General features: G+C 39.2%; 3 protein-coding genes across 5 annotated transcripts in view; 2 read left to right on the top strand and 1 right to left on the bottom strand.

Moving 5' to 3' along the window:
* The window catches only part of LOC118562987, a 137,333-nt gene that overhangs the window by 48,261 nt on the left and 78,825 nt on the right, over window positions 1-10,247 (top strand). The window lies entirely within an intron of this gene.
* On the bottom strand, window positions 697-3,904 carry LOC118562986 (short-chain dehydrogenase/reductase family 42E member 1-like). Its single transcript, XM_036136437.1, has 3 exons — window positions 3,765-3,904; window positions 2,144-2,226; window positions 697-1,910 (listed from the first exon to the last, which is right to left on the bottom strand). Exons 2-3 carry the CDS (start codon window positions 2,209-2,211, stop codon window positions 809-811), a joined length of 1,170 nt encoding a protein of 389 aa, XP_035992330.1. The 5' UTR covers window positions 2,212-2,226; window positions 3,765-3,904; the 3' UTR covers window positions 697-808.
* Window positions 5,937-9,337, top strand: efcab2 (EF-hand calcium binding domain 2). Its single transcript, XM_012855077.3, has 7 exons — window positions 5,937-6,443; window positions 6,583-6,664; window positions 7,155-7,227; window positions 7,385-7,461; window positions 7,653-7,695; window positions 8,980-9,046; window positions 9,162-9,337. Exons 1-7 carry the CDS (start codon window positions 6,419-6,421, stop codon window positions 9,278-9,280), a joined length of 486 nt encoding a protein of 161 aa, XP_012710531.1. The 5' UTR covers window positions 5,937-6,418; the 3' UTR covers window positions 9,281-9,337.

The following is a 10,247-nucleotide window of genomic DNA, read 5'->3' as shown; positions in this document are numbered from 1 at the left end:
AATTCAGTTTATTTCCATTGCGTAAAAGTACAACAGAGGTCATCGTACGGCACTTTACAGAGAGGCCGGCTTCCTCTGCAGATGTACAGAATCGAATTTGGTCCAAATTCAGCTCAATTCAGTTTATACCTGACCAATACAATCATACGGACATATTCAGACTTAATTACAAATACAATTACCCCAATGCTAATACAGTACAGTCAAAGTTAGTTGGTTTAGTGAAGGCCAACCTGTATAAAAAAAATAAAAATCTGTCCAAGAGAGCCCAACTGATTGCTTTAAGCCATTTTTTTGCTATAAATATCTCCATTATAGCGTTATTGCTGCCCATTATATGAAAGTTTACAAAATCTTAAACTAGCTCAATTCTCTCCCCTTAAAGCATCATTATAATTCAAAAATAAAATTCCCAAACCACTGTTCCAGCTGTAAGACCGCTGAAATATTGTACTTGTTTCTTATAATACTGTCAAAGTATATTAATAAATCTTTAAGAAACTTATTCACTAACTTAAGATTCACTAATTGTGAATGTTAATCCTCATTGGTCGACTGGAAAGAGAGAGGTAGTGTTGGTTGAGTTTTTATAAGCAGCAAAGACGGCTTGGTCACAAAGTTTTTCTCTTTTTTAGCTTTAGTGGAGAGACTTGGTTGCTTTCTGTAAGAAGAATGTTTTAAATCAATTAAGATAAAAAAAAAGCAAACTATCTATGTACGAATTTTTGTTAAGGACGTGAAGCACTTTGTGTTGCAGCTGACTGAGTCAATGAATAAAGATGATTGATTGATGCGTGACGTCGTTTTTTCACCAGCCGCCAGCAACCGGCAGAAAAGACAGAACGACGGCAGCAAAAGCGGAAGCAAACAGGACGTTGAGTATAAATCTGCTGAGGAAGGAGCTGTGACGCCTCTTCCCGTGGCCTCTGCTTTTGAACCACTGCACCACCTCGTCCAGGTCGCGCTTCAGCGGCTCGTATCCGAGGTGCGCTCTGGCCTTGGCCATGCTGAAGTAGTGCGTCACGCCCGTCTTGTACACCTCGGTGCGCGTCAGCAGGGGCTGGAAGTTGTAGAACGGGCCGACGAGGTGGTGAATCATCTCGGTGAGGAAGGCGAGCAGGTAGACGAGGGAGATGGGGAGCCGCAGCTCGGGGAACGGGTAGCCCAAGCCTTCAACCAGAGGCCTGAAGAATTCAAAGTTGTTGACGGGCCGGCCGTCGGAAATGAAGTAAGCCTGGCCAGCTGAGCGGTGCTGCTTCTCTGAGCTCAGAGCTTCTGCGGCGAGCACGTGGGCCGAAACCAGGTTATCCACGTGGACAAACTCCACCAAGCTGCTGGGACTACCGTAAACAAACCTGAAGATCCCCCTCTCTATGTAGCTGACTACCCTAGGCAGGTGCCTCTGCTCACCGGGCCCGTAGATACCTGCAGGACGCAGGGCACAGGTTCTCAGCACCTCAGAGCTACCGACTAGGGCCGCTCCGTTCGCCTTTAGCACCGCCATCTCAGCCAGGGACTTGGTTCTGGAGTAGTGGTCAGGATGAAGGTGGAGCGGCAGATAAGGCAGACCTTCATCGCCGTTCTCTATCACTTGGCCTCCAAACACCACGTTGAAAGTGCTGGTGTAAACCAGCCTCGGCACTCCTTTCTCCACACAAGCTTTCAGGACGTGCTTTGTTCCCTGGACGTTGACCGCCTCGATCAGCTGTCTGTTCAGCTGCTCCCTACCAGACATGCCATACGAGGCAACGTGGAACACGCAGTCCACACCGGACACGGCCTTCTCAACTTGTGCGTATTCACGCACGTCCCCTTGCACAAACACCATGTCTTCAGGAAGGTCTTGGCTTGGAGGAACGGTGTCGAACAGAACGATGCCGGCTCCTTTTTTATGCAGAGCACACGCAAGGCTGCAAATAAACACACGAGTATTTATGAATCTCGTTAAGGGCGCATACAGATCATCTACTTTGACAAAACACTGCAATGAAAACCACTAAATCTACACCATTCTCAGCCAGCCACGAACACTAAGATGTTTAGCACGACACCGCCACCTTGTGGTCACTAGACAGAATTGCATCGGGGTGGCTCGCTCAAACTAAAACATTTTGATTGATATTAAATTTGAAATTGTGCTTACCGGAATCCAAAATACCCGCAACCTCCCGTTATTAAAAACACCTTTTTGTCCATTTGTGTGCTTTCCATTGTGAGAGGAACAATCTGTGAATTTACAAGAGTTTATAAAGTTAGAATAGGCTAAAATAAAAAAAGACAAAAGAAACCTCAATGAAAAAATTAAATAAAAGACATAATAATAATAATAATAATAATAATAATAATAATAAATATAATAATAATAATAATAGGGTTAGTATAATAAGACATTATGAAATTGATAAATAATTATTGACTTAGGTATAAATTATTTGTGTGCGTCTTGTTTGAACTCTTAAAACATCCCTAAATCTAACTAAGGTTTGTGTCAAATTCAAAGCTTTTCTTTCAAAATTCAAAAGCTTTAATCGAAGACCTATTCCAGTCATAAATGATGTAGTACGTTTCATATTAATGCTCTGTCTTATTAGACGGCACGGGACTGAAATCTTGGAAAAACTGTTACTCTCAGGATAGTTTTCAACCCTAGTATAATTAATTTCTAAATCTCTATAAAAGAAACAGCTTGACCCAACAGCTTTTTAAAAGAACAGACTGTTTTCAAAGTTAAAATGACTTTCTAAAGTTTTAAACAAAGTCATTCTTTACTAGCTTTAAACGTTTTTAGACTTTAGTCTGGGTTTTAACGCTACACAGCACTGAGGCTTCCCTTTCAACAGCTGATTTGGTGAGCTCTGGTGTTTTAATGCTTTTAAAATGATAGAGAACCTTTGATGCTGTATATCACAATACTCTGGTATCAGGTTTGGAACACGTTGGTGGAAAACGTAAAGCTCTGATTTAGTTTAAACTGCTTCTCACAGGCAGGAGGTTATTCCTTTTCTTCGGGAGCTTTTAGTATTTCACACGGGTTGATATCGGGCCTACTTCTCATTATTTGTAGTTTTGCATTAACACCTCTGTCTCTCATCCTGTAGTCACGCTCTGTATGACAGAATCCATAACTTTGTTCATGAATCTTCTTGTATGGCTGATTCACATAGATTTTAAAATTTATGAGAAGAGTGTGACATCAAAAATTGTTTTTAGAAGTGTCTTTTTTTGTTATTTTGTCCCCTTTTATTGTATTTCACTTGTTCCTTTATCCTGTATTTATTCTATTGCTTGTTGGTCTAAAATTCTAAGCACTTTGATAAACCTTTGTTGTTTTGAATGCAGCACACCTATAAATCTGACAATAAAATCTCCTTTAGCTTTGCCCCTGTGGGAACACAACTTTGATTCTATATGTTGCGTCATTATGGTTCATGTAAGAAGGTATTTCGGTGTTGCATAAAAAGTAAATGTTAAACATTGCTTCGGATCTGAGAGTACAGTCCCATACAGCTTACACGTGTATATAATGAACTGTGGTACATTTGCATGAGCTCCATGTTAACTTGCGACATTATAACTGGAAAAAAACTGGAGAAAATCAAATGTTACCCCCCAACATTTACATGCTACAACAAACCCCTGCTGCAGTAAACCCCATTATTCTTGTGTTAGAAAGGTCAAAGTCTCATGAATGTCAACTGTCAGCCTACATATCATTGTTAATGCGTGCAGCTTTCTGCTCACATGTGGACCACGGTGGCACCCACCTCCTTACTAGCTGACCACAACGACAGATCCGTCAACTTTACACTGCCTCGCTGACACCAGCAGACAGAGCGCTCCTTCGTCTACTTCCTTGTACTTCTGTCCGGTTTGTTACGCGTTCACGTTCGATTATAGCAACGCAAAGACGTAAGGACAGTAGTCTTCACTGCTATTGGCCAGTAAAAATGTTACGTCTGCGCGTCCGCCATCTTGTGAGTGGAAAACTGTGCTTTGGAGGCTAAAAAAAAACTAAAAAAAAACACGACCATGCTGAGAAGGCGCTTTTTCCACGTTTAGGAAACACTAAAATGTACGTTTTGACGAATTTTGAACACTTGTTTTAACATGCAACAATGCAGATATTTGACCATATCGTAAAGGTTAAGTCATCCGTGCAGACTCGTAGCTCCAGCAGTCACAGGGTACACCCTGGACAGGTCGCCAGAGACACACAGGAAACACAAGACATGCGCACACACACACACTCAAACCAAAGGGGAGACCAGTTAATAGTTGTGTGTTTTGCACTATGGAAAAAAGCCGGAGTACCCAGAAAGAACTAACACATGTATAAGTAAACATTGAAACTCCATGCAATTTTTCTATAAGTACTTACAATTAAGGGATTATCTTTTGTCACACAAAGAATGGCCTACCTTGAAACAAAATACACCACCTTTAGAAATATTTTTAATAAAATGTGTGGAGGAAAATAATAAGAGGAAGATCATATCTAATCTATATAAACATTTACAGATGCATTTCTCTGACAGTTCTATAGATATAAAGCAAAAGTGGGAACTAGAAATTAACATTATTATTGAAGATGAGGAGATTTGTGAAAAAGGTTTTAAGATCACCCACAGTCCAAATTGGAAGGAATTTGATTGGAAATTAAGAATGAGATTTTTCAGAACACCTTTTAGTATCTCAAAATACAACAGAAATGCTACGAATGTGTGTTGGAGGAATTGTAATCAGATTGGGGATCACACTCACATTTTTTGGGACTGCCCAATACTGATTCCATTCTGGCAGGGGGTTCAGACAGAGATTAAAAAAATACTCAAGTTCACGTTACCACTGAACCCACTGCATTATATACTGGGTTTGACCCCAGGAGACTATATTGGGAAAAAGGAAGTCCAGTTACTACAGATTCTGCTACTAGTAGCAAGAAAAATGATAACTTTGTCTTGGCTCAAGCTTTTGCCTCCCACTCTTCAACAATGGCAAGAAAGATTGAAGAATGTGTACATAATGGAAACGATAACAGCAAAACTTCACTTAAAAATGGACATTTATCTGAGTGTTTGGACCCCAGCTATTTCCCACTTTGGATGGCCACTCTGATAAAGATGCTAGGTGTTATAAAAAGCTGCTAGTCCCCTTGATATGTCTCTCTCTTTTATTGAAAGACACTGGATATGTACATTTCTCTTTCATGTGAGCCCATGAGAACCTCTCAAAGAAATGTCAATTGCCAAAATGGACTTAAATATTTGCTGAGACCCCCCCCCCCCCTTTTTCTTTATGTAAGTGCATGCATAAATATACATATGTATGTGTGTTGAATTCATAATAATCTTAAATAAAGAATGTTAAAAAAAAGAAACTCCATGCAGAAAGACCCCAAGCCAGGATTTAAAAACACAACCTTCTTACTGCAAGGCAACAATGTTGCTAACCCGTTATTATCATCATCATTATAACTACTATTATTGGAAATAGTAGTAATACAAGACATAATGTTAATATATACTATTATTAATAACAACAATATAATAAACATTATCAAAAGGTTAGATTATTACATTATATAACAATTTGTTATTTTATCACTATAACTGCCATACAGCAAGAAGCTTCTGGGTGGATTTTTTCCACCTAAAAGCTGCTTTTTGTATTATATATATATATATATATATATATATAAAGTTATTCAATTACAATCTAAAATGGAATAAAGTCACACAACGTAAGCTCTCTGCCGATCACTGCCTTCTGAAGCTTTTAACATTTCAACCCAAGTGCCACCACAAAAAAGTCCAGTTGTTTTGTTTTTTACTTTTTGTGAAGCAAAAAAACAACCACCTGACATTGCTGGAGCTCATTCTAACTTCTGAATTACAGATTTGGAAATAAAGTAACCTAATACCATCAAATGCTATTATGGATCGTATGAAATGTAGTAACCAACAATAAAAGTATAAAAAAAGAAATTTAAAAAACGTAACTGGACTGTTATTCCGAGGTCCAGCGCCCCCTCGTGGTGACAATCGATCTCTGTCTAACCACATGTTGCAGGGAGGCCGCAATGTGAAAGAAGTAAACATCCAAGTCTCTCCGCAATAGATACCAACACGGCAGTGTTTTGTTGTTACCATAATCTGTCTGTTGATGCGATATTCGAGACAGATCGGACTCATACAAGTAAACTATTCAAACTTCCCCACTTTGTTTGAGCGAGGCGCGCTCCCGCCACAGGGCATGCAAATCTCTGCACCGGCTGACATGCACTTTTCGGGGGAGGAGGAACAACCGTGATTTGCAGACTCAGAACAACGTAGAAGGAAACACTGATCTAACCAGTGCTTTCTGTGTGCGGCAGAGGGCGACTGTTCGGTTGCTTGGCAACAGGACAACGCGCTGAAAGATGGCGGAGGAAAAAGAAAGTGAAGGTTGATAAATTTAAAGTTAAAAGCTCTGTAGTACTTCTGTTTTTTTTTATTTTTTATTTTGTTAAAGTTGTATTAATAATTTAGGATTATGTGTGTATTTACACGGGAGCGCTTTATTTATTGTGCTTTGTTGTTTTAGAAAACATTTCAGCTCTTCACAAGAAGATAACGGACGCCTTTCAGCTGTTTGACTACGATTCCAACAACACGGTTAACGTCCGGTGAGGAGAGCTTAACATGATGATACAATTCTTGTAAAGTTGTTAATAATAAAACATGCTAATTGTTGCCTTGAAACTAAACCCCATAAATAGTTTTGCTTTAAAATATCCAGTCTGTCAAAATGTTACAATCTTGAGGGAAGATTGTTGACTTGAGATCTGTTTTTTTCTTTTAATTGATAACTGGTCAATTGGTAAAAAAAATGTTGATTATTAATTTATCATCATTGTATTATTATTATTATTATTATTATTAGTAGTAGTAGTAGTAGTAGTATGAAGAATCAACACAGATGAACTACAAGGACAATAAATATGCCGGATATAGAAGGTAGAAAGAATGATTAGGTCTCTTTTCTTCACGTACTTTCTTCTGTTATTGTTGGTAATGTAAAAATGGAAAGCTTGAAACTAATCACGAGGTCAGAAAATAGTGCATTAAGCAGATACTGTACATACTAAAGGTGTCGTAACTGTGTCTGTTTTCCAGGGAGATTGGGACCATTATGTATTCTCTGGGCTGCTTCCCCTCCCAAGCAGACATACGTGAATTTACAGCCAAGGTCAAAGCAGTTTTTTATGTTTGTTATTCAAATTATTAAATGAACCACCCACCTAATGGGCTTCTTTCCATGTGCAAATAATTTAAAAAGGAGCAGGTGTCAGTCTGTTATAAACTTTTAAAGAGTTAAACCTAGGTACTTTGTTCTATTCACTCAGGTGGGAGAGGATTTCTCAGGAGTTGTACATCTGGATAAGTTCCTTCCAGCTATGACCAAAGTACTGTTGGAGAACAGGTAAGATCATTTACGTTGGCTTCATGATATCAGCACATTTTGATGCAGTTTTTAAAAGATTAGTTTTTACTTTGTTTCTGTCATATGTCATATTTAAAATATGACATTGTGTAATCAGTCAGTCAGGGCTCTTTATTACACGTCTGGCCTGTTAACCGGAACAATAAACAATGCTCTCATTTGTCTGTTAGGTTTCCTCCCATCCCCAGGAGCAAGCTTTTGCAGGCTTTTAAGGTGAAACTGGCTCTTGCTTCCTTATCCTGTCTTCTGTTTCTCTGAAGTAGCTCTTGCTGACACCTTATACAGCACTCGGCTGGTTTAAATCCTACTTAAAGAACAGGAATGTTTTTGTGTCAGTAGGTAACTTTACATCAGAGACGACAAAAATCACATGTAGGGTTCCTCAGCCATCAAGCCTTGGTCCCCCCCTATTCAATATCTACATGCTCCCTGTAGCTCAGATGATAAAACAACTCTAGTGACCATAACTATGCAGATGACACACAGCTCTACATCTCCATTTCACCAGGTGACTATGAACCCATTCAAGTGCTGAGTAAATGCTTAGATCAAATAAATGCATGGATGTGGCAACATTTTCTTCAATTGAATAAAAACAAAACTGAAGTAATAATATTTGGACCGATAGAGGAGCGATCAAAAGTAAGCACACAGCTTCAGCTGCTTCAGCTAAAAAACCCTGATCAGGCCCAAAACCTGGGTGTAGTGATGGACTCAGACCTGAACCTCCAAAAGCATCTAAAGACAATTACAAGGTCGGCTTTCTATCACCTGAAGAACATTTCTAGGATTAAAGGACTGATGTCTCAGCAGGATCTGGAAAAACTAATCCTTGCGTTTATTTTTAGTAGAATTGATTACTGCAACAGTGTTTTCACAGGTCTGCCTAAAAAGTGGATCAGACAGCTGCAGTTGATCCAGAACGCTGCTGCCTGCGTCCTCACTAAGACTAAGAAATTAGAGCACATCACCCCAGTTCTGAAGTCCTTACACTGGCTCCCTGTATCTCAGAGAATAGACTTAAAAATCCTCCTGTTAGTCTATAAATCACTGAATGGCTTAGCACCTAAATACATCACAGGCTTGTTATCAGTGTATCAACCATCCAGACCCCTCAGGCCTCTGGCTCCAGCCTTTTCTGCATAACTAGAACCAGAACTAAACTAGGAGAAGCAACATTTAGTTCATATGCTCCATTTATCTAGAACAAACTCCCAGAAGACTGTAAAAGTGCTGAATGCCTGAGTTCCTTTAAATGGGTTAAAAACCTATTTGTTTAGCGTTGCCTTTAAATGTTTATCTTGAAATTCCTAGCACAACTTATCTATCTTATCCTGCTGCTCCTGTTGTCATGTTTTTTCCTCTGTTTTCTCTTTTTGTTCATGTACAATACTTTGAATCGTCTTGTTACTGAAAACAGTGCTATATCAATAAATTTGCCTTGCCTTGAGTGAAGAATTCACATCGATACCGTTAATCCATAAACTCTGTTTCTAGGTTCTGGACAAAGACCAGAAGGGTTACCTTAAACCTGAAGAGCTGACAAAGTACATGATGGAAAAAGGTAAAGCAAGACTTTCAAGGGGACAAGGAAGCTAATATTAGTGGGGAAAAGGAGATGTAGTCGTTTTAAATTCTTGTTGAAGATTTTCCACATGTTGGTGTCTTGTTTTAACCAGCTGAACCTTTCACCCAAGAGGAGATGGACGAGATGCTAACAGCACACACTCATCAAAAGGACAACGTTATCCATTACGAAAAGTTAATTGACAAACTCACTGCTGACCAGAACATGTAGGAAGAGTCAATGTGTATAAGCCAAAAAACTGTTAATTTTTTTTTTTTTTTTTAGCAATTTCATTAGATGTATTGTTCAAACGTTGTGTAATGCACGATTGTTTGGAAATAATTAAAGCAGTTATGCTGGGATACTTTTGTGGCTTCAATGTTGTTCTGGTTTTGAGATGTTCCAGCCTGTACTTGGAGGTGGACCGTGGGCTCAGAATAGATGCTGAGGCGACAGGCTGGGTCTTAAAATAACGAGACTTCTTGCACCGTCTGCAGGACATTTTACAGTCAAGCTTGTTTTACACTGAAAATGTTTTTTTCCTCCCACCATTTACTTGAAACATATACCGTATAAAATGAATGCTGAAGTTCTAAAAGCTTAATCACTTCTAAATGTTTGATGTTTCAATGTTTACTAATGTATAAGATTACCTGTTCCTAGCGTCTTCCGGCGGCACATAAAGAAATTGTTCTGACCACAACACAAGAAAGAACCCAGTCAACAAGTATCCAAATCTTAGTTGTGGTTAAACTTTACATTTTAAATTGCATATCATTAATTTTATAGGAGAGTTGCAGGGAAATATAATCCCACTATCCATTATAAACACCACCTAGTGATACGTTTGTTCTTTCAGACTGTTGCCCTCATGAGAATTTGATGCATTAAGTTGGTCCAAAACAACCTGTAGTCTGTGAACCCTGAGCAGGTCCAGTTCTTAAACCTGTGATCCCTGATCTTTCAACAGGGAAACAAAACAAAAACCAGCCTTTTTTAAATCTGCCCACTGTGAAAGTCGTTAGTTTGTCCCAAGCTTATAGCTGCGAATGCAGAGTCTCCTCCTGAACAGATCGCCTGAGTGTAGCCAGAGCTGGTGGCAGAGAGCCAACCATCCGTTGATGCTCCGGTTGATAAAGAGCAGAACAGCAAGAAAGTATAAAGCAGAATATGGAAAAGAGAAAAATGAATGGATTGA

The sequence above is a fragment of the Fundulus heteroclitus genome, chromosome 4 (assembly GCF_011125445.2).
Source record: "Fundulus heteroclitus isolate FHET01 chromosome 4, MU-UCD_Fhet_4.1, whole genome shotgun sequence".
Lineage (NCBI taxonomy): Eukaryota > Metazoa > Chordata > Actinopteri > Cyprinodontiformes > Fundulidae > Fundulus > Fundulus heteroclitus.
Note: the sequence above shows the minus strand (reverse complement) of the source record. Positions and strands in the feature narration are given on the sequence as shown.

Coding starts and splice junctions, on each gene's coding strand:
- efcab2 (XM_012855077.3), top strand. CDS start 6,419: ATGGCGGAGGAAAAAGAAAGTGAAG. Junction 7,696..8,979: donor AGCTTTTGCAGGCTTTTAAG/GTGAAACTGGCT, acceptor CTCTGTTTCTAG/GTTCTGGACAAAGACCAGAA. Junction 9,047..9,161: donor AAAGTACATGATGGAAAAAG/GTAAAGCAAGAC, acceptor TGTTTTAACCAG/CTGAACCTTTCACCCAAGAG.
- LOC118562986 (XM_036136437.1), bottom strand. CDS start 2,211: ATGGAAAGCACACAAATGGACAAAAAGGTGTTTTTAATAACGGGAGGT. Junction 1,911..2,143: donor TGCGGGTATTTTGGATTCCG/GTAAGCACAATT, acceptor GTTTATTTGCAG/CCTTGCGTGTGCTCTGCATA.